This window comes from Neolamprologus multifasciatus, chromosome 16 (assembly GCF_963576455.1).
Source record: "Neolamprologus multifasciatus chromosome 16, fNeoMul1.2, whole genome shotgun sequence".
Classification (NCBI taxonomy): domain Eukaryota; kingdom Metazoa; phylum Chordata; class Actinopteri; order Cichliformes; family Cichlidae; genus Neolamprologus; species Neolamprologus multifasciatus.
In genome coordinates, this window is record NC_140454.1 from 34,983,881 (window position 1) to 35,010,522 (window position 26,642).

General features: G+C 47.5%; 1 protein-coding gene across 2 annotated transcripts; it reads left to right on the forward strand.

Annotated features, from left to right (window-relative positions):
- Positions 1 to 1,121: 1,121 nt before the first annotated feature.
- LOC146501190 (bone morphogenetic protein receptor type-2-like) lies at positions 1,122 to 25,313 on the forward strand. 2 transcript variants are annotated; one of them, XM_085135599.1, is made up of 19 exons: positions 1,123 to 1,361; positions 2,708 to 2,828; positions 9,862 to 10,053; positions 10,151 to 10,351; positions 12,538 to 12,642; positions 13,369 to 13,457; positions 14,792 to 15,025; positions 16,973 to 17,087; positions 17,726 to 17,886; positions 17,977 to 18,124; positions 18,218 to 18,354; positions 18,492 to 18,628; positions 18,762 to 18,954; positions 19,041 to 19,131; positions 19,228 to 19,307; positions 19,388 to 19,489; positions 19,573 to 19,776; positions 19,892 to 20,918; positions 21,242 to 25,313. In XM_085135599.1, exons 2-19 carry the CDS (start codon positions 2,771 to 2,773, stop codon positions 21,553 to 21,555), a joined length of 3,588 nt encoding a protein of 1,195 aa, XP_084991725.1. In that variant the 5' UTR covers positions 1,123 to 1,361; positions 2,708 to 2,770; the 3' UTR covers positions 21,556 to 25,313. The 2 variants fall into 2 exon arrangements, with proteins under 2 accessions (XP_084991724.1, XP_084991725.1); XM_085135598.1 differs by having other exon boundaries at positions 1,122 to 1,361; positions 19,041 to 19,307.
- Positions 25,314 to 26,642: the final 1,329 nt, after the last annotated feature.

The window sequence follows — 26,642 nt, forward strand, 5'->3', positions numbered from 1 at the left end:
CAACCTTCTTTACGTCCTACAGTTTAAACCTAATGTTCATAAATCAAATACAGGTGTGTTTGATTTATGAACCTTTGCTAAGGGTCTGCTCTGTGACGTCGCTCTTTCTCACTTTGTTTCCTTTTTTACATTATTTGTGTATTTTTTTATTTATTGATGTTTATTTTGTCAACAACATGTCCATAAAATATTTCTGATGTCTACAGAAACAAAACAGATGTTAAACCAGGACAAACAAGCAGAGCAGGGACGAGCAGAGGGAACTGGATCAGGAGCAGAAGTTCAGGAAACACCTGCAGGTCTCACCTTCATCCTCGGTCTGTAATAACCTGAGCAGCCGGCAGGGGGCAGCAGTAGCTCAGAAGCTGCCGGTGTTGGTGGATGCTCATCTGCAGACTGAAGTTACAGCAGCGGACCAGCAGTGGGCGCACTAACCTCAGATCAGATGGTGGGGGAAACAGGAAGTGCAGAACAGGTTTATTTTGAAGGGTACGAACGGTTCTCTTGAGGCTGGGTCCGGTTTTTCCTCAGGGTGTGAAACCTCCCTGAGAATCAGACAGGTCTTATTTTTAGAGCACATCAATGCCTCATCAACGGGTTCAAAGAAGTGGATTAAGAGTCAGTCAGACATTTGTTGAACAATTTCAGTAACTTCCTGTTGTGTTTTTGTAACAGTTTAACTTTATTAGAGACACACATGGGTAGCAAATAAAAAAAATAAATACATGACAAAGAAAAGACAATTTAAAACATATTCCACAGTGTCACACATTTACATAGAGGCTAGAACACCAGTGGCTCCATAACTGTGCAGGGTCAGTCAGAGATGCAATTATACTGTTTCTGGAGTGCTTTGCCCTACACACATACAACAGTGCACGTTAGCTCCTTTCATTTTATTATTTTTTTTAATAAATTCTTTCTGCGGATTTTCAGTCAAATTTTAAAGGTTTTCTCATTTAGTGGAGGTTAAACTGAAAATAGAGGTTGTATTTATTTCATATAAGTATAAGCAGTTAAGATTTTGAATCTGATGATTATATCTGTTAAATTTACGTTGGTATTAATGTCAGACCACGTGGTTTGTACTGGGAGGTGTCGGTGCTTTTATTTCGAAGGCTGTGACCGGATGTTTCGGGTGTGTGTTTTAGTTTGACAGTCTGACTGAGGCCGCAGAAAAACTGAGCGCAGCTTCGTCTCTGCGGATTTTCGCCTTCTGCGGCACAAACCTGCGGCTGCACCCGGACAGACACCCGAGATCACAGTCCGAACCGGACCGAGCCGAACAGAGCCGAGCCGGGACCGAACACAGACAGACGGCCTCGTCTCCTCCCGCAGAGCCGAGCCAGCCTCCGTCACCGGTAAGAACCGTTTTATTTGACCGACCGCTGTGTATGTGCGTGTGTATGTGCGTGTGTGTGTGTGTGTGTGTGTGCGTGTGTGCGTGCGTGTGTAAGAGAGAGAGAGAGCGTGTGTGCGCGCGCCACTCCCCTCCAGTCTCAGCTGTAAAAGCGCCGTTAAACGTACCTGCGGACAAACATACAGGTGATGTACAGCGGCGGCCACGTGACCTCTGTATGACGTGATGGTATATATGCCGTGTGTGACCTTCATGATGCGTGTATAACGCACCTGTCATGACCTGCCACGCACACGCACACAGCTCAGTGTGTGTGTGTGTGGTTTACTGTGAGCTGATGCAGATGTTACAGATGTGTGTGTGTGTGTGTGTGTGTGTGTGTGCGTGCACTGTGGAACATCTCCTGCAGGTTTTTGTATGAATGATAAAGCTGCTGCACACACTCATGTGCCACTTCATTAGGTACACCTGGCTGGCTGTCAGGGCGGAGCCTTTCTCCTTCAGAGCTGCTCTAATTCTGTGGCTCAGATTCATGAAGCTGACATCATCACACAGCTGTTGCTCCCATGATGACATCTCCCACTCCACCACCTGAGCTCTGTGACAGTGGAGTGAACCAGTTTAACCCCACAGTGTCACAGCAGCAGCCTGGTGGAGCCGTGCTTTCATGTTTACTCCAAACTGTCAGTCTGAAACAGTTTGACCTCTGACCTCAGCAGGACATGTCTGCTGCTCTGTGATTGGCTGATTAGATATTTGTGTTAATAAGCAGGTGTACCTAATGAAGAGGCAGATGAGTGTACATTTGAAATTATGAATAAAGTTTTTTTTACAGAAAAGTAAAAAGACAGAAACAGTGCACAGCAGAGACGTTACACACGTGTTATTTAGTTGATGGAAATCATCGTCACTGTAACAGCAGCAGTGATGATATTACAGTATTTAGTTGCAGTACTGCCATAAATGCACTGAGGTACAGTGTAGGGACTAACAACAGAAACTATCGATGCAGGAACAGGAAACCAGTAACCGTGTTCAGCGTGTATGAGCGGTGCCACAGCTGCAGCTCCACCCCGGGTGGATAACACTGACGGAGCTGTTTAAAGGCTGTTTCTGTGTGCTCCTCTGGCAGCTCCTCCTTAATCTTCAACTGTAAAAGGACGAGCTGCACACTGGCTCGGGGGGGGGGGTCAGCATGTCTTTGTGCAACTCTCACAACCAATCAGCTGTCAGACCTGCAGGATGGTGCTGCTGTCGGAGCGAGCTGGAGGAGAGAGGTGGAGTGTGTGATGGATGAGTGTGCGTCTCGTCTGCTGAGAACAAACCGAGCTCCTGTCTGTGTTTCAGCGGGGGAGGGGTGCAGCGAGCCCAGGATCAGTGATGCCCATCACCCTGTGAGGTGGATCCAACATGGCGTCCCCGGCGCTGAAGGTGTGCCTGTGTGTGCTGCTGCTGCCTGCTGTCACCGGTCAGTATCAAACACATCATCGTTTAGGCTGGGGGGAGGGGGGGGCAGCTGTGGGTCTCCTGTTTCTGAACTTCTCTGTCAGCATTACATCATTCTGACGTTTCAGCCAATCAGGACAGCAGAGGAAGAGATTTTAAACGCTGTGACATCATCACCTCACTTCCTGTAGCTGCCTGATGATGGTGGACGACCTCAGCTGTGCTTGATGATGTCAGCAGGGAGGGGTCAGCAGATATGGCGTTATTTTTGTGCCGCTATTCTGAGCGCACGTAAAAAAATTGCAGGTGCAAGTGTTGCATTTTAGGAGAAATTTATTTTGAGCGAAGAAAAGCTGAATTTGAGAGAACAGAATTTATTCCTGCGTGCAAAAACTGTATTTCAGTGTTTGCTATTATCCACACACACACACACACACACACACACACCAGCAGCCCCTCTCGCTCAGTTTTTGCATTTGCGCTCGCTCGTAATGTGTCGCTCGTGCTCTCAACATTTCTGCCCGTGCGCGCTTAACTCTTTCTCTACACCGTTATATTTGTGCCACAAAACCAGCCAATCACAGACTTGGATGCAAAAAAAAAATCTGATCGGCTGTTTTGGTCTCCAATCAGCTCGAAATGACAAAATGCAATATCCCAGAATGCATTTCATCCAAAACTCAAACGAGGCAGTGGCGGAAGAACACAGAGTGGCAGAGTTTGAAATATTACTCTTTCTGGGTCACAAAATAAACTTTTAAGATATTTTCATGTCAGAATGGTGCTGCGCAAACTTCAAATATCTGCTCGATTCATCAAGACATCACATATTTGCATAAATGCTCTAACGTTTTCGGAGATGCCTGTTACCCACCAGCTGACTGGGTGGTCACTCGGGTTAAACATAATATAAAAGGCTGAACTGACAAAAAATCACCGACTACACCACCAGGTGTTACAGGAAAAACCATAAAGCCTTTGAACTAAAACAAAGCTGTTGTGATTAGGGCTGCCACAATTAGTCGACTAGTCACGATTACGTCGACTATCAAAATCGTCGACGGCTGATTTAATAGTCGACGTGTCGTTTGAAGCTTTGTAAGATCCTGAAAGACGCAGGAATAAGTAGTAGGATTTAAGAGTGTAATAACGGACTGAAACAGAAGAGGGCAGCACTGCATGTACAAGGATCAGTGTTGCCACCTTAGCGACTTTGTCGCTATATTTAGCGAGTTTTCAGACCCCCTTAGCGACTTTTTTTCTAAAAAGCGACCAGCGACAAATCTGGCGACTTTTTCTGGTGTTATTGGAGACTTATTTATGACGACTTTTTGACGTGAAAGTGCGAGTTGCTCTTAAGACACCTGTGCGTCCAAACTGCAAATGAACCGCGCATGAGCGAAGCCGCCGCTGCCGCACTGACTGTAACGCTGTCAGTTCTTCTTTTACTGTTATGCTGTTTTGTGGATCAGGTTTAAAACTACTTATAAACACACAGAGAGTAACTCCACCAGAGTGCCTATTTCGGGTCACTTTTGCACAGGTCCAAGCCCGGATAAAGGAGCAGGGTTGGAATTGTGACATTAAAAAACAATAATTGCTAAAATAAATTTAATTTGTAGTCCTAATAAATAACATCGTTCCACGATGTTATTTCTCTCTCCAACACCGTAGGTTACTACGGAGCCCCACAGGGGACATGGGAGAAAAAAAAATTAAGACGGACTTTTGCGAGATCTCGCAAAAGTTTTAGCCGCATTCTTCCCGTTAGCTCGAAGCTAACGGGAGGTCGAGACCTACTACAGCCGGGAGGAACACCGCTTTCCCGGCACATCGTGCCTCGACCTCCCGGTCGGCTTCGAGCCAGCGTCCGAAGAATGCGGCTAAAAGTTTTGCGAGATCCCGAGTTTATTTTGCGATATCTCGCAAAAGTGCATCTTAATTTTTTTTCTCCCATGTCCCCCGCGGGGCTCCGTAGGTTACAATTACATTAGCATGACCAATTATGCAAATTAGATGATGACGTCATTTAGCGACTTATAGCAACTTGTAGGACAGCCAATAGCGATTTTCCTAACTGAGGAGTTGGCAACACTGACAAGGATGCCAGCTGCCGTTAAACCCCGAAGAAGAAGAAGCTGTGTCCCAGAATTCATAGCGCAGCCCAGCTCAGTTTCCAACAATGGCGGCAGGTAGTTAGTTTTAATATTACTCTTATTATTCTTTCTGGGTCACAAAATAAACGTTTAACATATTTTCAGGCGAGAATGTAGCTGTGTAAACCTCAAATATCTGCTCAGCTTATCAAGACACCACATATTTTCAAAAGCGCTCCGACGTTTTCGGAGACGTCTGTTAGCCACTAGCTCGATAGCTAGCCGGGGGCTAGGCTAACTAGAGCCGTGAGAACACCGGACTCCCGGCTAATCGTTTTCAAACCCACCGCAGTCTTTCGCTACTCAGGTTAAACATGATATATAAGTCACTTAGATAACTTAAAAATGTTATTGTTTGGCTTTTTTCAGTATTTTATTTGTTCCTGAGTAAATCGGTTTGGCTGAGATTAAAGTTATAGTTTTTACACAGCTGAATAAACATCAAGCAGACAGCTGATTATCAGAAGTGTGAGATGCTCCAGAATTTACTCCGGTGTCCTGTTATATTTTAGATAGCAAGGAGTTTATTAAACTTCACCGAAACAATCTGCAAATTTCATTAAAATTTAATAAACTATCATCTTGTCTTTATTTTTAGTTAGCACATACCTGAAACACTTAAAGCTGTAAGCTAATGATAGTTATATAAGAGCAGATGCTGCTGGTGCAATAAGCTGTACGTTTCACGTCCAATGGATGATGATCTGATTAGTCGACTAATCGCAAAAATAATCGGTGACTAGTCGACTATCAAAACAATCGTTTGTGGCAGCCCTACCTGTGACAGTGATGTACACTGTTGTTGGTATATATGTATGATTTGTATCACTTTCATGTTTCCCTCTCACCACATATCCAAACCATCATGACCAGCAGCTTTACAGCTGTGGCTCCAGCAAACATCAGCTGATACTAGAAATTAATATTAAATAAATTCTAACAACAGCTGATCAAGCTTAAACGTGCTGCTGTTGTTTAACGCGACATCCGCTGGTTTCCTCTTTCTGGCAAAGTGGGCAATAAACAAACAAGAGAGACGATCAGCTGATCATTGATCAGTTTCATGATTGCAGTAGCAACAGGAGAGGGAAGGGAGAGAATGAGAGGAGAAAAGACAGCAAAGACACAGAATAACTCCAGCTTTGTGTCTTTTTCATTGTAGCTGAAGTACGGGACGAATCGCGTTCGTTTCCCCCTCGACACAGATGTATTGTAATTGGTCCAGCCCAGAGTTGATCATGACCAATTGGCTAATCCACCACCTTTCATTGTTTATACCGTTACAAAAACAAACAAACAAACATAAAAATGAAAAATCATCAGTCCAGTCCAGCTATGCGGTCAGCTGGTGGGTAACAGGCATCTCCGAAATGGACGAAATGGACTCTGGGATATTGCATTTCGTCATTTCGAGCTGATTGGAGACCAAAACAGACAATCAGATTTTTTTTGCATCCAAGTCTGTGATTGGCTGGATTTGTGGCACAAATATAACGGTGTAGAGAAAGAGTTGAGCGCGCACAGGCAGAAATGTTGAGAGCGCGAGCAACACTTTGCGAGTGAGCACAAATGTAAAAACTGAGCGAGAGGGGCTGCTGGTGTGTGTGTGTGTGTGTGTGTGTGTGTGTGTGTGTGTGTGGATAATAGCAAACACTGAAATACATTTTGAATTTTGTTCACTCAAATTTAGCTTTTCTTCGAAAATAAATTCAAAATAAATTTCTCCTCAAAATGCAACACCTGCACCTGCAATTTTTTTTACGTGCGCTCAGAATAGCGGCACAAACATAAGGCCATGAGCAGCTGGATATGATAATAATGACAATAATAATAATAATAATGGTGTATTGTCAGTGAGACAAAAACATTGATAAAAATCAGTGAGAGTAAATAAGGATTCGTGATGAACATTTAGGGCGGGACTGACCTGAAGCTGATGATGCTACAAACACACAGTGATGATGTCACACATCTGCTGTCCAGGTTGGAGATGTCCTCCGAGAGGGTGGAGGCTGCTGAACAGGCTGCCCGTGTGCCGTCGAGCAGCGAGCGTGCCCGATTGTGTGGGTGTAATTCCTGTGCAGCTCTCGGGGGGTGTGGCCTCTGATGGCTCTTTAACCAGAGGCGGTGTGTTTGAAGACAATCTTGATGGAGACTCCGCCCCTCCTGTAGTCAGTAACCATCTCCTTGGTTTTACTGCAGTGTCAGGTTGGAGCAGAGCCCCACCCTGACAGGTCAGGTCTATAAGCTTAGTCCAACCACAGGTGGAGTGGATTGGGTGGAGTCATGTGTATAAGGACAGGAGAGGACTGAGTGTGAGGGTGGAGGAGCAGCGGGTGGAGCCTGGGTCCGTTGTTCTCAGTAACACACACATGAACGGTGTGTCTGACCTACTCAGTGATCTGTGATAGGGTTCCTCACTGATCTCAGATCAGGCACAATTATTAACTGACCTCATTTTATAACCAAAGGGTCAAAGTTCAGCTTAACTGTGAAAGCGTGCATGTTTCTCAGTTTGTGGACCGAGACCGAAGACGTGAGTGAAGGACGGCGTGAGACACACGGAGCAGATTTATGTCCATGAAGAGTGACTGTGATGCTCCACACAGAGTTCACTGTCGGCCTTAAACAGCTGATGGCGAGCTGTCGTCGCCCCGCCGGGCAGGAAGCACCCACACAGTCTCAGTGAAATCAGTGTGTGTGGCCTTGAAGCCGCCCTGTTGTGTGTTCACATTCCTGCATTTTCACTTCACGACTGTGCATCCACACACAGACACACACACACAGACACACACACACACACACGCACACAGACACACACACACACACACGCACACACACAGACACACACACACACAGACACACACACACACACACACACCCTCTGGTCCCGACTGGGACACACACGCTGTCGTCAGGCAGTCTGAGCGTGCTCTGTGTTTGTGCTGCGATGTGGTTGATAAGGCTACACACACACACACAGACTCACACACACAGACTCACACACACACACCTTCCTCCGGCTGTGAGTGTGTTCGGTGCAGACTAAACACAGCGCTGTGCTGGCTCCACGCCGCCCGGGTGGAGACGGCAGACTCCGTTCAGGAATGCAGCTCCTCATTCACATGTAAACCAAAATAACACACACACACACACACACACACACACTCACACACAGACACACACACACTCACACACACACACACACTCACACACACACACACACAGTCAGATCCTGCTCTCGCTGTGTGTGCAAACGTTTGACTTTCTTCTTGAAAACACAGAAACATCCAGATGTGCATCCAGGCGATTCTGTTGTCGTTGTTCAAAAGACGCGTGGGCTGAACAGCTGCTGCTGTTGCCACGGCAACCCGAGACATGCGCTGTCTTATGAAGCTTGACATGAGAAACAGTTAAAAGTTTTATTTCTGGGCTTCAGTTTGATGTAAAAACACAGACACACAACATCTGGAAATGACAACAGTCCAGCTGTGTGAGCGCGTTAATCCATCACTCTGGAAACACCTGCGTCCAATCAGAAAGAGCCAGCAGCTCAGGTTTCAGGTACACAGGTGTGTTTGTGTGACCAGGCTTTGCTCAGCCTCACTGTGGAGCCCCTCAGGTGGAGTGACCCGGCGAGCTGCGTGACATCAGCAGGAACTCTGCTGTACCTCCAGCAGTTCTCTGATGTCACGGCGAGCGGCACAGGACGGCGTCCCCGCTGCTGCTGTCACACCTCCTGTAGCAAACAGTGATGATACCTGTAGCAGAGACATCAGTGTGAGTGCTGCTGTCCTCTGATGTCCTCTGATGTCGTCTGTCTCTGCACTTCATACGAGGGCTTTGTGGTCTGTCATGTTTGTTGCCATGACGACTCAGTTTCCCTCTGGCGTTAGTAAAGTGTCCGATGATGATGATGATGATGATGATGATGCCTGCGGCTGCTGCACTCTCACATTACACCAGGTCCTAATTATTAATCAGACTGATATTAAAAACAAAGCGCCGTGCTTCGTTCCTCAGTGATGACTCGATCCCCGAGACCGCCGTCACCCTGCGCGACCCCCCGACCTGACGACGATCAGGCGGACAGCGGGAGCTGACCTCAGTGTTTTTCTCACCCGTGTTCTTGTTGAGCCTCGGGCTTCTTCAGCTGTAGCTCTGACAGCACGAGCGAGCAAACATCACCGTTTAATATCAAACTTTGCTGGTTTTCAGATTCTCGCTTCCTTCCAGCGTTCCTCGGTCGCTGCGGCGTCCGAAGCTGCGCGTGGGCTGATGGGATGCGTGTAGACGAGCTGCTGGGACATCACATTAATGGTTTTTGTTGTAAAGGCGGCTGAGCGGCCCGAGGCGAGAACGCCGCTCTGACGTTCCCGCGGCGCTCTCGGAGCGCCACACTGCGTGTTAATTTGTTGCTGTCAGAGTTTTCCTTCAGGCTGACGTGGACGCCAATCACAGAGATCCGTGTAATGATGTCACCGAGCCCAACCTCCAACCACAAACAACCCGAGACAAACAAGAACAAAGATCGTTTCTGACCTCCGTCACTGCTCGCCGCTCGCTCTGAGGCGACGATGATGGAGGACAGTAACTGTCAGAAGTGTTTATGTGAGGCTTCGCTGCAGTTTCACGACCTCACAGCTCGATCTCTGTGAAGGCTGAGGTCAGAGGTCAGTCTAGCTGTGGACGCGTCACACAGTGCGGGGACAAGAACACTTCCTGTTCCTCTGCGACTCTGACCATCAGTTCCAAACTAAACTTCCTGTTTTGTTCAGTCAGACCTGAAACGGGTCAAAGGTCACTGAGCTCAGACATCGCCCCCTGCTGGCTGTTAGACAGGGTTTGACCCTCTTTAATATACAGTCTGTTAGCTGACAGGTGAGTCTGTGTTTTCAGGTCTGCAGTCCAGTGATGCTGAGGACAGACTGTGTGCTTTCACCAGTAACCCCCAGGGGGTGGAGCCTGTTCCTGCCAATGAGCAGCGAGGAGTGGTGCTGGAGAACGGCACGATCCGCTGCAGCCACGGCTCCCGCTGCTATGGATTGTGGGAAAAAAAAGCAGATGGAGAAATGCACCTGCTGAACCAAGGTGAGCTCATCGGGGTTTGTTACTCCCTGACCTTTGACCTCTGTTCCGTTCTTCTTCTACTGTGTCTGGTTACAGTTTGGCCTCGGTTTGCTTTCAGGCTGTTGGACTCACCTGCACGAGTGTCAAGCCGACCGCTGTATCCTGGTAACAGAGAAGCCGTCCTCCACGCAGAAAGGCAGCTATCGCTTCTGCTGCTGCAGCCACGACCTCTGCAATGCCAACTACACAGAGGCCCCGCCCACCGCCGACACACCCGCTCTGAAACCAATGAGGACGGACGGCCGGGCGGAACAGACAGGTGAGAAGCACTGACACCAATCAGTGGTCCCCGCTCCATAATAACTCATCATGTGACCCAGCAGTGTAACCGTTAGCAACGCCTCCACTGAGCAGCAGCAAGAAGAGACAAAAGATAAGCATCTATTTATTCTGTTTCGCTATGACGCTGCTGTTTGTTGGAAGCTAACTTCCTGTTAGCCTCTCTTAGCAGCGAACTCATCATTAGCACCAAACGCCCTGTGAGCCAGAGCACACGCCGTTCTCTGTTTTAGAAAACACTTTCCTCTCTCTGCTTCGTTCACCTGGACGTGTCGAGGGAACAGCAGCTGTATGTAAAAATTAGAGATGGACCGATCCCATATACAGTATCGGTCCCGACCTAAATTACTGGATATCGGGGAGAAATTAAAAATGTAACCCGATCCATCCATCCACCGATTTACTCAGGAACAAATTCAACACTGAAAAAAGACAAACAGTAACATTTTTAAGTTATCTGAGTGACTTAGGCTACGTTCACTCTGCAGGTCTTAATGCTCAATTCAGATTTTTTGATCAAATCCGATTTTTTTGTCTGCTCGTTCACACTACAAATAAAATGCGACAGCAAACGCGCTCTAGTGTGAACGCTCAAAGCGCCCGCATGCGCAAAAGAAGACGTCACACACAACGCGCTCTGTTTAGACCCAGACCAACAGTATTGTTTGACTGATGGACCTTAATATAAAGACTTCAGACTTCACGTTTCCCAATTTTTGCTTTAAGTTATTTTGTTATTTACATAATAATGTAAATAACCTAATAATGATCCTTATTGCTGTTTTAGAGGAGCGGTGCTTCAAAGGATAGTTACAGATTATACAGTACAAATAAAATGTTCACGTTTCTCCAACGTTGTCTTCCCAACAGTTTCACCGGATGGACAGGAAGCGTTTGCGATGTCTTCTCCGGCGCTGATAATTGGCGTCTGTCTTGTGTCAGTGACGTAAAAGACGGATTTAATGCGACGTGACCATCAAACAGCAGCTTTCTAAAACATCAGATATGTGTCGGATTCAGCACCACATACAAAAGTGACCCAAGATCGGATTTGAAAATATCGGATTTGTGCCGTTCACACTGTCACACCATGATCGGATATGCGTCGCATAGGGTCAAAAAAATCTGATTTGATGTGCTTTCGCCTGCAGTGTGAACGTAGCCTTAGATAACTAGCTAAAGACCGCGGGGGGGTTGAAAGCGATGTGCCGGGAGTTCGCTGTTCTCGCCGGCTCAGATATTTGAAGTTTACACAACTACATTCTCGCCTGAAAATATGTTAAAAGTTTGATTTTTCAACCCAGAAAGATTAATAACTGTAATTGGCTGGGCCACGCTATGAATTCTGGGATATGGTTTTTCAATTTTGTTTTCCGGGTGGAAAATTGGGAGAAATTCGGGAGAATGGCTCCGGGAGATTTTCGGGAGGTGCACTGAAATTCTGGATTCTTCCTGGAAAAATCAAGAGAGTTCATGTACGCATACAGCTGCTGGTCATGATGGTTTGGATATGAGGTGAGAGGGAAACATGAAGATGAAACCAGGAGATGTCCTTACTGAATCATCAGAGCTGAACAGCTGATGGAGAAACAGGTTTACCTTTTAGGTGACATGGATGAGTTGAAGTTATGAACTGTTTCTGAGAGACAAATAACACCAGGATCCTTTTTAGGTAGCTGACAGCTGGTAACTGTGCAGGGGCGGGTCTAGATTTTCTGTCCCAGCCCTGATCCTGATAAAGACAAGTTTGCATTTATTTGCGCTGCTTTAAACTCTGGATGTCTGTGTCAGATATCCAAATGTATGATATCGGTATCGAACATAAAAAGAGGTCTGGTGCCATCTCTGGTGAAAATGTCTGTAGTTCCCAAACACTGGATACAAGTTTAGACGGTCTGAGTGAAAGTTGAACTTGAGTGACGCCTCAAGGTGTGTTTTATGGTAAGGTAGACCCTACAGTAACACACTTAATGATTTAATGAGCCACAGCTTTCTGTCCTCGTGGTTGCTGGTGCGGTGGACGAGTGTCACCGACAGCTGGTCTGAGGTCTGATCTGTACGAGCCCCTCAGTCTGACCTGCTGACCTCAGAGCGCAGGTCCTCACAAAGACAGAAGTACAAACATGTGTGTCGCACTGATGTGATGATGACATCATAACCCCTCAGATCACCGGCTGAAGCCAGAGGTGACGGTGCTCATCGCCCTGGTAACCATCGCCATAGCGGCCATCCTCATTGTGGCGCTGTTCCTGGGATACCGCATAATAAAACGTACGTACGCACGCGCACACACACACACACACACACGTATATACACAGCTACACACAGTTTAGTGTTTTGTGAAGAAACAAATGAGGAAGTCATGTGATGAGTTTTTCAGATTAAAGCAGGATCGATGGATCTGCATGAAAACGTTAGCGGAGCTGCTCACAGGCTCACAGCTGGATCTGAACTGAAACACACTGAAGAGACCATGTGACACGACGTTTCTCAGCAAACCTCACACAGTGAGGGTCAGATACTCTGAAAGGTCCGGGAACTTAAGATCTTATGACGTGTGGAGGGAATTTTCCAGCTGGGCGGAGGTTTGTCGTCTCAGAGTAATCTTTAGAGCACAATAGCCTGAACGTCCTGTGCTCTTTTTAAACGGTCGCTGTAAACAGGAAGTGCTTTCTGAGCGATCAGCTGATTTGTTTTAGTGTGTGGAGGTTTGAAGTCCTCGGGAGGTGGCGCTATCTCACGACTGTGGTTTTTGTAATCAAAGGAAACTCGCCCATCTGACGACCTCTGACAGTAATTCACACGTGGAATTAGTCATGTGATAAGAGCTGCAGTGACATCTGTGCTTTGCGTTTTGTTGATTGTGGATTTTGACACGAATTATAACAAATACATAAAAATCAATGTTAACTCACTTGTAACCTAGCTGCTGTCCGGCAGCCATGTTGGTCCTTGCCAGACTGAGGTCATGTGATCAGCTGTGTGTGTTTGTGCAGGGAAGCAGAAACACAGTCTGTCTGCTGTGGATGTGATGGAGGCGAACGCAGAGTCCTCCATCGACCTCGACAACCTGAAACTGCTGGAGGTACACACACAGACACACACACACACAGACACACTCTTACACACTAGGGCTGCCACAAACGATTATTTTGATAGTCGACTAATCAGATCATCATCCATTGGACGTAAAACGTACAGCTTATTGCACCAGCAGCATCTGCTCTTATATAACTATCATTAGCTTACAGCTTTAAGTGTTTCAGGTCTGTGCTAACTAAAAATAAAGACAAGATGATAGTTTATTAAATGTTAATGAAATCTGCAGATTGTTTCGGTGAAGTTTAATAAACTCCTTGCTATCTAAAATATAACAGGACACCGGAGTAAATTCTCGAGCATCTCACACTTCTGATAATCAGTTGTCTGCTTGACGTTTATTCAGCTGTGTAAAAACTATAACTTTAATCTCAGAAAAACATATTTACTCAGGAACAAATAAAATACTAAAAAAGCCAAACAATAACATTTTTAAGTTATCTAAGTGACTTATATATCATGTTTAACCTGAGTAGCGAAAGACGGCGGTGGGTTTGAAAACGATTAGCCGGGAGTCCGGTGTTCTCACGGCTCTAGTTAGCCTAGCCCCCGGCTAGCTATCGAGCTAGTGGCTAACAGACGTCTCCGAAAACGTCGGAGCGCTTTTGAAAATATGTGGTGAGGTTTGAGGTTTACACAGCTACATTCTCGCCTGAAAATATGTTAAACGTTTATTTTGTGACCCAGAAAGAATAATAAGAGTAATATTAAAACTAACTAGCTGCCGCCATTGTTGGAAACTGAGCTGGGCTGCGCTATGAATTCTGGGACACAGCTGCTTCTTCTTCTTCGGGGTTTAACGGCAGCTGGCATCCTTGTACATGCAGTGCTGCCATCTTCTGTTTCAGTCCGTTATTACACTCTTAAATCCTACTACTTATTCCTGCGTCTTTTGTGATCTTACAAAGCTTCAAACGACGCGTCGACTATTAAATCAGTCGTCGACGATTTTGATAGTCGACTAATCGTGGCAGCCCTATTACACACAGACACTTAGGCACCCACACACACACACACAGACACACCCACACACACACTCTCACACACACACACCCTGCAGCAGCTGCACAGGTTTATTTGGATAATACTGGTCAGTCTCCAACTCCATCACAGCAGGAACAACAGCAGCACAACAACACCGTCACAAACTGACCATCCTGTAACCTCTGACCCCTTTGTTGCACTGTTCCTTTAAGGGAAGAGGTGGGGCCAATAAAAACAGACCAATCAGAATGATACGAAGGTTAGAGGTTCAACCTCAGATTGATCCGTGAGGAACGCCACAGCTCACTTTCCTGTTTCTATCCTCTGTCCTGGCAGCTGATTGGTCGAGGCCGTTACGGCGCAGTGTTTCGCGGTTCTCTTAACGAGCGCTGCGTGGCTGCCAAACTCTTCGGCTCAGCTAACCGACAGAACTACATCAACGAGCGCTCCATCTACTGCGTGCCGCTGCTGCAGCAGCACGACAACATCGCCCGCTTCCTGACCGCGAACGAGAGGACGACGGCGGAAGGACGCCCTGAGTTTCTGATCATCATGGAGTACTACCCACACGTGAGTTCATCACAGCAGGTCTGAAGCTCGGTCACGGCAGGTCCCCGTGGACTGAGAGAGCCCAGTCCTCCGGTGGTGGTCAGGGGAGCAAATCTGGCCCAAAGCAGGCATGACAGGCCGAGCCCACTCAGAGTGAGTCTGACTGCTGAGGCTCAGCTATTGGTCAGATGACCTGGCTGAGCCTCAGGTGTGTTTGGACCACGTCTGACTGCGTCTGCTGTCTGAGCTCTCCTGACCCTAACCCTCCACGTTCATGCCTCTAGCGCCCCCTCGGGGCAAACCTCACACATTCAGCTTGTCTGCTGTTGCCCTGTGGTGTAATGCTGTCTGCAGCCTGTGGGGGCGCCAGCAGCGCCTTCACACAGTCTCACAGTGCAGCTGTCAGCCTTCACCTCTGCTCTCCATTAGTCTGTTATTGTGCTGGAAGACGGCGCCTTCACACCCTCTTCCTGTCTGGAGCCTCTGATCACACACACACGCACACACACACACACACACTCACGCACACACACACACTCACGCACACACACACAGATCAGCTTCCAAACCTCCGTCAGTCTTCAGATTGATTTCTTTCCTTCCAGGCAGCCATGAGCTGACTTTACTGTTTCGTCTCTTGAACCTGAAACACGCTTCAGATGACCTCACATCATTTTTACAATCTGCGCCTGTCTGACATCATCAAAAAGTTTCCCAACATGTGAAAACATGTTCAGACTCTTGTTATCAGTCTATATCTCACACACAAACAGACACACACACAGATGCAGTGATGTCTGGTCTGGTGGGTTTCTGCATTCCTCTGCAGCCCTCAGACAGTAATTACTTGTTTAAGTGTCTGCTTTTACACACACACACACACACAGACACACACACACACACACACACAGACACACACACACACACACACACACACACAGACACACACACACACACACACACACACAGACACACACACACACACACACACACACACAGACACACACACACACACACACACACGGTTCATCTTAAGGCTGAACATCAACCATGAAGTCACCACTTTAACTTTCTGCCGTCTTTGAACTTTATTTTCTTTCATCGTATCCAGTTACAGAGTGAATATATGGAACTGCCAACATCAACAAACAAATAAGTAAGAAATGGATATTAAAAATAAACTGTACCAACACAGAGCAGCTATCTGAACGCTGCTCCAACAGAGGTCGATTATCGTGTTAATAACTTTACTCCTCACTACGTACGACTCTGGATACTGAAGCTCCGGTGAAACTAAGGCCTCAAATCAGCCAACGAGCCAGCGTTTAACGTTAACTAGTGATGACTTCATGAACTTCTTCACAAATAAAATTTTTATCATTAGAGAAAAAATTACCAATAATCATCCCACAGATGTAATATTATCTACAGCTACTCTTAGTACCATTGATGTTAAGTTAGACTCTTTTTCTCCAATCGATCTTTCTGAGTTAACTTCAATAATTACTTCCTCCAAACCATCAACGTGTCTTTTAGACCCCATTCCTACAAAACTGCTCAAAGAAGTCCTGCCATTGATTAATTCTTCGATCTTATATATGATCAACCTATCTCTAATAATCAGCTATGTACCACAGGCCTTCAAGCTGGCTGCAGTTAAACCTTTACTCAAAAAGCATCTCTAGACCCAGCAGTCTTAGCTAATTATAGGCCAATCTACCTGCACAGGCCAGGCAACATAATATTAAACCCTGTGATGTCACTCTGGGTCATGTGTGCGAAGGCAGCAAATACTTTTGGCAGTGTAGTGTACAACACGCATCATCCATGCTGCAGGAACTTCCTGTGTCAAAAAGATCAGACAAAGCTGCATTGAAGGGTCAAACTGTGTGTGTGTGTGTGTGTGTGTGTGTGTGTGTGTGTGTGTGTCTGTGTGTGTGTGTGTGTGTGTCTGTGTGTGTGTTGCAGGGCTGCCTGTCTCACTACCTGTCTCTCCACGCTGTGGACTGGCTGACCTGCTGCAGGATGACTCACGGCGTGACCAGAGGCCTCGCCTTCCTGCACACTGAGCTGCACCGAGGAGGTAAGACGACCTCGTGTCGCTCGTGCAGAGTCATCCTCGTTTCTTCATCACAGGCTTTGATCACACAGGAAGAAACGGTGCCACTCAGGGTCTATTTTCAGCAGCGGATTGGTCCGTGTGAGGAGCATCTGGAAACAGGTGCTGTGTCTCCCCCTGCTGGCTGAGCAGACCCAGTCTGCTGCTTTTGTTTGTTTGGAGAACAAATGACATAAATGGAATAATAAATATCTGGATGAATGGTGCTGATTTTGAGGTTGGAGGATTAATTCTCTGACAGCAGAGGCTCGGGTGGATAACGGTCAGCTGTTTCTGAACGCAATGTCGTTGTCACATGAAAAGAAAGGATGATGTTTCTGATGAATTATTATTTTTCTCTTTAACAGTAAAAACCTTAAAAGGCTCAGTTTGTCATTCTTTCATGTTTCCATCGCTGAACGTGTGTCAGAGGAAACAGAACGCCTTCTTGGTTTCATCGGCAGCTCCGCGACGTGAATGCCGTCATCGTTCGGCTGCGTTGCTGTGAAACGTCTGCACGTTGCTCTCTTTGTTTCTTCCTGTTTGTGCTTTTCTTTCCTGCTGTCTTTGTTTACCTGGTCGATTGTAAACAACAACAAACACGTGTACCCCGACTGTCTCAGACCAGCACAAACCGGCCGTCGCCCACAGAGACCTGACCAGCAGGAACGTCCTGGTCCGAGCCGATCTGTCCTGCGTCCTCGCCGACTTCGGCCTGTCCATGAGACTGACGGGACCCCGGCCCTGTCGCCCCGGAGACGACGACACCATGGCCATATCTGAGGTCAAAGTTCATAAACGTTCGCTCTGATCTGGATGTGCAGGTGAGGAATGAGCAGAGGGCGGAGCTGATGGATGGTGTGTTTGTGTGCAGGTGGGGACAGTGCGCTACATGTCTCCGGAGGTTCTGGGCGGAGCTCTAAACCTCAGAGACTGCGAGTCGGCGCTGAAGCAGGTGGACGTCTACGCTCTGGGTCTGCTGTACTGGGAGAGCTTCAGGAGGTGCTCCGACCTGTTCGCAGGTACGCAGCGCGCTCACCTGCACACGTCTGCTTACACACAGTAAAGTAGCACCACCTCAGCTGACAGCGTGTTTGTGTTCACCGCTCGTTCAGGGGAAGCGGTGCCAGAGTACCAGCTGGCGTTCCAGGCCGAGCTCGGGAATCATCCGAGCTTCGAGGACATGCAGAGCCTGGTGGTCAGAGAGAAATACAGGCCCAGATTCCCTGAGGCCTGGAAGGAGAACAGCCTGGTCCGTCTTTCAGTTCGATGTCGTCAGATTGCTCCACAGCCTGAACCTTTGAAGTAGACAAAGGTTCAAAGGTTAATTCCCAAAAGTATTTTGGATGTAGAGTAATCCCAGCGTGTCTCTCCCTCTGTGCACTTTAGTTACTGCGCTCGCTGAAGGACACGATGGAGGACTGCTGGGATCAGGACGCTGAGGCTCGGCTCACCGCTCAGTGTGCAGAGGAGAGGCTCTATGAACTCACACTGCTGAGTACACACACTGCAGTACACAACCACAGGTACACACAGTACCACAGGTACACACAGGTACACACAGTACCACAGTACCACGATACTGTGTCACAGTAAATGCACGGTGTAAAACTGACAGACAGGAAGTCTTGATTTCATGCCTTCCTGTCTGTCACTCAGGAATCTGTCTCATGGCCGGTGGCCTCCTCACGGTGGCTCCGCCTCCCCCTTCATTGAGGATCTTCATGTGGGCGTGGTCAGAAATCTCCAGGGAGATGACCACCAGGCATCATTCATCAAGACGACTGTGAACGGAGCAGAAGGCGGCGAGAAGAACAGGAACTCCATCAACTACGAACGGCAGCAGGCGCAGGTAGGAGCTCGGCCGCCATTAAAGCACACCTGAACGAACCGTTACCGTGGACGCGTCTCATCGCTCTGTGTCCGTCTGTCCGTCAGGCTCGGCTGTCCACAGACAGCAGCGTGCCCACCACCACCATCCTGACCCCGCCCACCTTACTCTGCACCATCTCTGAAACTCAGCACACAGGTAACAAACAGCCACGCCCCCGACATAAACCCAAACACCTCATTAAAGCAGCGAGCACAGCTATGACCTCACGTTTCTGCTCCCGCCGTCCTCCAGGTGGCGCCGTGCCCAGTGTCCCAGTCTGCCTGCATCTCACAGAAGAAGACCTGGAGGCCACAAAGCTCGACCCCAGAGAGGTTTTAACCGTGAAGTCTTTCTTCAGTTTCAGTGGCCTCCATCCCGACACACTAACATCTGCCAACATCTGTGTCTGCAGGTGGATAAGAACCTGAGGGAGAGTTCTGATGAAAACCTGATGGAGCACTCGCAGAAGCAGTTTGGCTCCGAATCACAACCCACCGACGTGCTGCACCATCAGGTACACGCAGCTGAGGGCCTGTACAGCGCGTGGCTGCTGGTGAATGAACTATCAGACGCTCATGCTTGTTGCTTTTGTTCCAGGTGAACAGCTCGCCATCCACCTCTCGTAGTGGCGTGCGGGCTGTTAGAGGTGTAGATAGCCCTCCTTCCTCCATCCACCCACTCCCCAAACAGCAGAATCTGCCTCAGAGGCCCACCAGTCTCCATCTGCTGCCCAAAGTCAAGGAGAGCGGCTTCACCTCGTCACGGCTGAAGCTGGGGAAGTTCAAGTCCAACCACCGACAGGTAGGGCTGTGCCCGGGTTCTCCAGCTGATCCTCAGACAGCGTGACTCGACTCACCAGCGGAGCTGAATCAGGCGGGCCGACTGTGTCACTAATCCAAAATGTTTCATGTTCCAGGTGGAAACAGGTGTTGCCAAGATGAACACAGTGATGGTTGCTATGGCTGCAGAACCACACCTGGTAACCACGGTTACTAACAGCACAAACGTGAGAAGCAGTGCTGCAGCTGGAAGCGAGGTCCAGCCTATCACAGCGGCCGGCAGCAGTCACAGCGCAGGCGTCCCCACCCTGTTGACGAACGGTGTGATAGGCGGAGGTCGAACCAATCCGGCGGGGCCGCAGACGGAGGACGAGGAGGGGACCATGGATGGAGGGGTGAGGGGAGGAGAAGACAGCCGTTTGAATCTCCTCAACTTCAGCCCTGATGAACATGAACCTCTGCTGAGCAGAGAGCAGCTTCCTGCTGAGAGCGAAGCCCCTCCTCCTGCTCATCATCGTCACAGCCGCGCTGGAAGCATCTTATCGGGCCGAGGCTCGAACTCCAACAACAACAACAACCGGCTAGCCCTGGCTTCATCAGCTGACCCTCCCCCAACCTCTGATCTGGAGCATAAGGTTCAACTTTCTGCTCCTTCTGGTCTCCTTTCATCCAGCAAAGCCCTCTCACTGCAGGCCCCTCCCACCACCCACAGTCAAAGCGATACAGGTCTGTGTTTCCAGGAAGACTCTGAAACCACGTCGACCCCCAGATGTGCCCAAAACTCAAAAGGTCACCCAGTGCGTTGTGTCACCGCTGCTTCGCCCCGAGGCTGCAAAGATTCTGACTCAACAAAAGCTTCAGTAACGCAGGCCTCCCCAGCACCCGACGCCCCAACAGACGCATTAATCCTCCTTCAGAAACCTTCATCACCAGAAACGCCAGGAGCTTCGTCTCCAGAGGAGCAAACCCTCGAAGCTTTGGGATCTGAAGATTCAGACACCACAGCTCCTGCAGAAGCTTCAGGTCCACAACTTGCAGGTCTCCAAAGTTCAGCTGTGGAGCCACAAACAGCAGGTCTGATGCGATCCCAGGTGGGACAGACCAAAGCCAGGAGACCTGAGCGGCCCTGTTCCCTGGACCTGTCCTCTCCCTGCACCTCCTCAGGTGAGTCATGTTTGTTCTGTAGTTGAACTTTTAAACAAACTTATAAGCTGCAGGTTCCAGTTTTTCAAAACTGGCTCGAGCTGGACAGTCTGTAGCTGGTTACCTGGTTACACCGTGTACCACGACGTAACCAGGTCATCAGAGACAAACTGATTACGCTGATCTGTCTGTAAAACTCAGCTCAGTCCGACGGACAGTCAGACACTATCAGATGAACTCCAGGTCTTCTGTGAGGGGTCTGCAGCATGGGTGACCTCTGCAGCTCCACAAAGATGCAAAAACAGTGCAAACTCCTCACATCTGTAACACTTTCTTCTCCTCAGATGATGCTTTGGTGGTGGATAACGGCAGTCTGAGCGCCTCAGGGGAGAAAATCAAGCGTCGGGTCAAGACTCCATACACCCTGAAAAAATGGCGCCCGGCCTCCTGGGTGGTTTCCACAGATACGGCTCTTGACCCGGACTTCGAGTTTGACGGCAGTAGCAGCCAGAACCAGTTCCCATCCGGTGTTTGTAGAGCAGGAAGTGTCGGCATCCCTAAATTAAACCAGTCCAAATCCAGCATTGCCGTCTTTTTGGTTGGAGGCGGCGCCACGGCGACCACCACCTCTGAGCCCGACGGGATGACCTGCTTCTAAAGTGATCCGAAGTTTGCTTTTCTTTAAGATCTCATTAATTTTCTTGCTCTTCGTCTTCCTCTTCTTTTGTTGTGGATAAACGAGCCGGTAGCTGATACCTGTGTGGCCCCCGCAGCTCCAAACCAGAACCAAACCCCGCAGAGCCGACTCGGAGCTGGATGCAAAATCCGTCCCTCAGCAGGAACTTTTCATCAAATGACAGAATTTAAATTTCTAGTATGTGTTTGTTCATGGACAGGAGCTGTCCTGTGATCAGCCTCTGACGTGTTACCTACATCAGGTTACCTGTGATGACCAAACAGTGGTGGTGTTGGTGATGAGGCCAAATGATTCTTCTGTGGCTGGTGGGTGTAGTCAGCTGTTTGTAGGGGGTGGGCTTGATCTACAGGAATCTCCTTTGGATATTGAAGGAATTCCGGAATACTTTCAGGCTTCGAAGGACTAGTTGTAGCTGCGAGCCTAGAGACCTCATTTGGTGTCCAAATGAAAGAAGCTTCCAGCTCCACAGACTCACCCCCGGCTCAAGAATCCGAGTGTACCTACAGTCTGTCGCCTCTTTATCTCTGCAGGTGTGGCACTGACCCTGTCGTAGGACTGAAGTGTCTCCAGCTGTGACTGCCAGTGTGGGTGGAGCTCTTCCCTCATGTTTCCTGTTGTGAGTAGGATGTGGCCGGCTGCTGAAGGGCACGGCCGAGAGCTCGTCGTAGGTCTGAGTGAGACATTCCCTTTGAGTTCTTTAGGCTTGTTTTCCTGCTGTGTCCCACAGAGCGATCTGAATGCACTCAGCATCATCTTCTTTCACTTATAAGCGTTTGTGCTGCTGCAGGACGTTGAACAGGACGAGCAGTAACTGTTTGGGTCTGACGTGGATCAGGGGTCGTCCCCTCTGAGAGCTTGATGCTGGCTGAGGCCTGAACCCAGCACAGACTTACGAACTTCCCTGTTTTGGTAGAAAGGTTCATGCTGGGCTGGTAGTGCAGGTAGTCTGAATGACCAGAGGTGATGTTTTCAAAACAGCTTCATATCTTTATGCACTTTAACAATGAAATTTATTTAGGGACAGACCTTATAAAGGACACCTGGTGCAATTTTAGCAGTAACATTGATGTATGTAGGACGTGGTGTCAGTGTTGGTGTGTCTTTGTGCAGTAGCGCTGTGATCTGAAGAGGCGTTTCTGCTTGAAACAGTCAACCAAGCTATGCAGCTGCTCACGATGCCTCCTGTTGACGGTCTGTTTGGTTCAACGTGCAACAGATCGACAACCTTACTGTTGGACAACCTTTATTCTTTTTTATCCGCACTTTGTTTTACCGAACAGTCTCGACTGCCTTCAGAGGTCTGCTGCAGTCAGCGCTGGAGAAAAGACGAGCCAGCGTCCCGTGGACTTTATTAAACCACGTGACCTGCGAAACCTCGGCCGTGTACGACCTTCTCAGGTAACAACACTGACGTCAGCAGGAACACCTGTTTGCTTTGTAAAATGATGAAGATGAGGACAGAAATGCTGTCTGACAGCAGACTGTACAGCTCAGACTTTGTTCCTGCTCATCACAGCACGTTAGTTCACGTCTCATTTCCTGTTCCACATCCAAGTAAACGCTTCCTTTCAGTTTCAGACCAAAGGTGTAGCTGCGTCGAGCTGGGTGGAGGTCCGTGTGTAGGCTGTTTACACGTCACTCTTTCATTTTGACTGTTCCACACTAAAACATCTCTGTGCTTCTCAAACAACATGTATGCTAACAAACACTACTGCTACATCGTTACAGCAAGTAAATAAGCTCCGCCCATCAAAGACGTGGGTTTGTCACACCTATCGGTCCTTGGGCGCAGCTCGTCATTGAGCACTGAGCACGTATGTTCTGCTGATTTCCATTTGATGTGTGCTCCTCGCAGCAGAGTTCATGTAAACGTGGGCTTTACAGAAACAGGAAGGAAACAGAACTCTGCTTTCTTTGTCTTCATTTTTATTTGACTTTGTGTTTCAGTTTTTTATACCAAACTGACTCTTTGCTCCTGTTTCTCCGAATGTTTCGAGTTTTTATAAATGCACGTGTAACCTTTTACATTTATATGTATTTATGTGACACTTCTCCTCTAAATGTGCACTTACTACAGGAAGTTATTCACATTTAGCACATTTCAAACTAACAATATTACAGCATCAGTGCAGTCAGCTGAAATATGATCATACTGTTAACTTTTATTGATGCCTTTCAAAATGATCTGTTTTGTTATGTCTGTGTTTTATACCGTTTGTACTGTTTTTAGATGCTGATGTGTGCACATTGTGTGGGTCATATCATGCAGCCTGACCGAGTCCAGGACTAGATGTAGATCTCTCACACTTACTGACTGAACCTGATTAACAAATATGAAAGCAGCTTTCTGGAGTTTTAACCAACAGATAAATAATTAGTGATCATTTCCAGAGAACAAAGACAAACTCGCTCAGACTTATTCTCTCCAGAGCAAACCTTCAGAAAACACTCTCTATCAGCTTGAAGAAGAAGGTTATGTTTTCGGTCCAGAAAACCACGTCGGTCTCTGTGGTGGTACCGCCACCTCTGTGTGACGTAGCATTGGCTGAACAGCGCCCCCTGTGCCCACACGTGGTAATTACAGGTTTCCAGACAACATGAACCAGCAACAAGCACCTCAGATGTGTTTCAGTAGAATAAAACTGGTTCGTGTTTACGGACTTTGGCTTAAAGCTAGCCAACAGGAAAAAGGCTGCCTGCGATTTTAATTTACAGTTATGAAGCTCCCGCTGCGTCTCTGTGCGGCACACAAACGTCTCGATCGAGCGTTTCCGTGATGTTTGCCAGCTGAGCGATGTATGGAGATAGGTAAAATGATTTTTGATGCTGTGACTTCTGTTTGTAACTCTGACTCGCAGCGTCTGAGTGGTGATGTCATGGTTTCTGAGGTTTCTTTCGTTACCACAGACGGAAGTGATGTCGCCCGCTGATGTCTGAAGCCTCTAGATCAGCGTGTGACATTTTGAAACCAATGTCGCACACTGTATCAGTCCCACCCCAAGAAAAGGGGCGGGACTGATACTGCTCACTCATTGGCTAACAATTTCTGAGCAAAAGTTTAAAAAAATGAATAAATTATAACATGAACTTAAATTTTGATTCAGTTTGACATGAAACAATTGATGGAGCTCAAACTCGTTGAGGAAGTATTTACAGAGGTCACAGACGTCTACAGGACAGGAAGTCTTGTTGCACCCACAGCTGTTGCCCCCTGGTGGCCTTTAAAATGAGTGCAGCTTTAAGGCATTTCTGCTTTGGCAGCAGTTTTCAGTTGCGTCCATCTGTTATACTGCCTGTGAGAGTTAGTATGAGATGTAAACCTTACATCTAGATCTGGTCTTGTTACTGACGCACCTGCAGAAACAACTGAAGCTGTGGACTGCTGGACGTTCTCCGTTCTCGTGGCGTTTAGCTCGTGGCTAGTGCTGATGTGGCGCTGTACCGCCGCTGAGGTTCCCTTTAAAGTCTCCTACTGTAGCTCATGTAGTCCTCATAATGCTCCGAGATTAAGCTCTCCACCTGTACAAACACATTTAGATGAACATATTCAGCACATTTAGCCTGCTGCATGAAGGATCACGACTGAAGTTCTGTCATTGGTTAGTTTGAACGTCCTGTGCTCCCGTGGTGGAGTGGATGATTTAACCTGATAACCATCTGTGTGTATGATAGCTTCCAGTACTGTAAATACTCTGTGTACGTTCATATGGGACCAACTACCACAGTGTATACTGTATACATGCTCACAGCACCTCCCACACAGCATGCTGTACAAAGCTGCAGATTAAAGCTGCTGCTTCATGCTTCCATCCCCACATGTTGTATCTCCATGTAGACATAAAGTATCGCACGCTTCACTTCATCGTGAAATAAAGAGCAGAGGATCCATGTGTGCACAAGTTTCATTTATTATGTGTACTTCCTGTGAGCAGGAAGAAACTGCATCATTGTGACTTACAAACATTTGTTTCTGTGCGTCTGCATTTCTCTAAGCGGGTTTTATGGAGTGACACCTGCAGACCAGAAGAGTTATCATTTGATATTTATAACATTTAATATCTGAGCGTTATCTAAACCTGAGAAAAATAAGAAAATACTGATGGCTTTTATTTGGTGGAGCTGGACATTTTATACAGACTGAAGTGGAGAGTGTGTCCTCAGTTATAAGGTACGAATTTTAAAAGCTCTTCAAACAGAGTTTGGAGTAAAATAAAGTAAACATAAAAGAACAGAAAGAAACTTCCACACAAACTTTACTGTATAAACAGCTTTTATGTGTCATGTTTTATAGTTTTATTGCATGTTTAGGGGGAACAGAACACACATTACTTGATTTGGATTGTATTCTTTACTGGAAACCAATAAAAGCCTTTTTAATTGTTCCTATTTTTAAGTTGCTCTCAACAACGTGTTTAGATTTTGAGCGTGGGAGGGAAATCTTAAATACGACATTTTCTACTGGAGTTTGGCAGGAGTTATGTGACAATAGCGCAACGCAGTGGTGTAATGGCAGTATTGCAGAAGACCGGCTGTTGGCACCAGAAGGAAAGCCAAGCATGTTTTTGTTGTGGGCGGAGGGAGCCAGCTCGTATAAACACGTCAGTGGGCGGAGCTTGTCAGTCTGCAGACTAGTGATGTGCGATACCACTGATTCCCTTTCTGATCTGATACCAAGTAATATTGGTGGTATCGGCGATACTGATTCGATACTTTGTACAAAAACGTATTTTTTTACTGTATCTTTTATTGTATCTCAAATTATAGCATCATCATGATTACAGGACATCAGATTACTTGTTCTTATCGCTTAATAATGCAGAGTTCATCATATAGAAATAAAAAACAGAAGTTGTGCTATTTGAACACCTTGTCTGCCCGCAGCACTAAAGGACTCTGCGAGAGACATCTGTCTCACCCTAGCAGCACCTGTCCCTCTCCTCCTCTTCAGTTCGCCTCAACATATCACACAAAGATCACTACTCTCCTCAGTGACAACAAGACCTACGAAGCTTTAAAGTGAGACCCCACAAGCAGCTACAAAAAGAAAG

Bases quoted from the DNA above. Each gene is read 5' to 3' on its own strand.
- LOC146501190 (XM_085135598.1), top strand. From the start codon at position 2,771: ATGGCGTCCCCGGCGCTGAAGGTGTGCCTGTGTGTGCTGCTGCTGCCT. The intron at 2,829-9,861 runs GTCAGTATCAAA...CTGTGTTTTCAG, and splicing joins GCTGCTGCCTGCTGTCACCG to GTCTGCAGTCCAGTGATGCT. The intron at 10,054-10,150 runs GTGAGCTCATCG...GTTTGCTTTCAG, and splicing joins AATGCACCTGCTGAACCAAG to GCTGTTGGACTCACCTGCAC.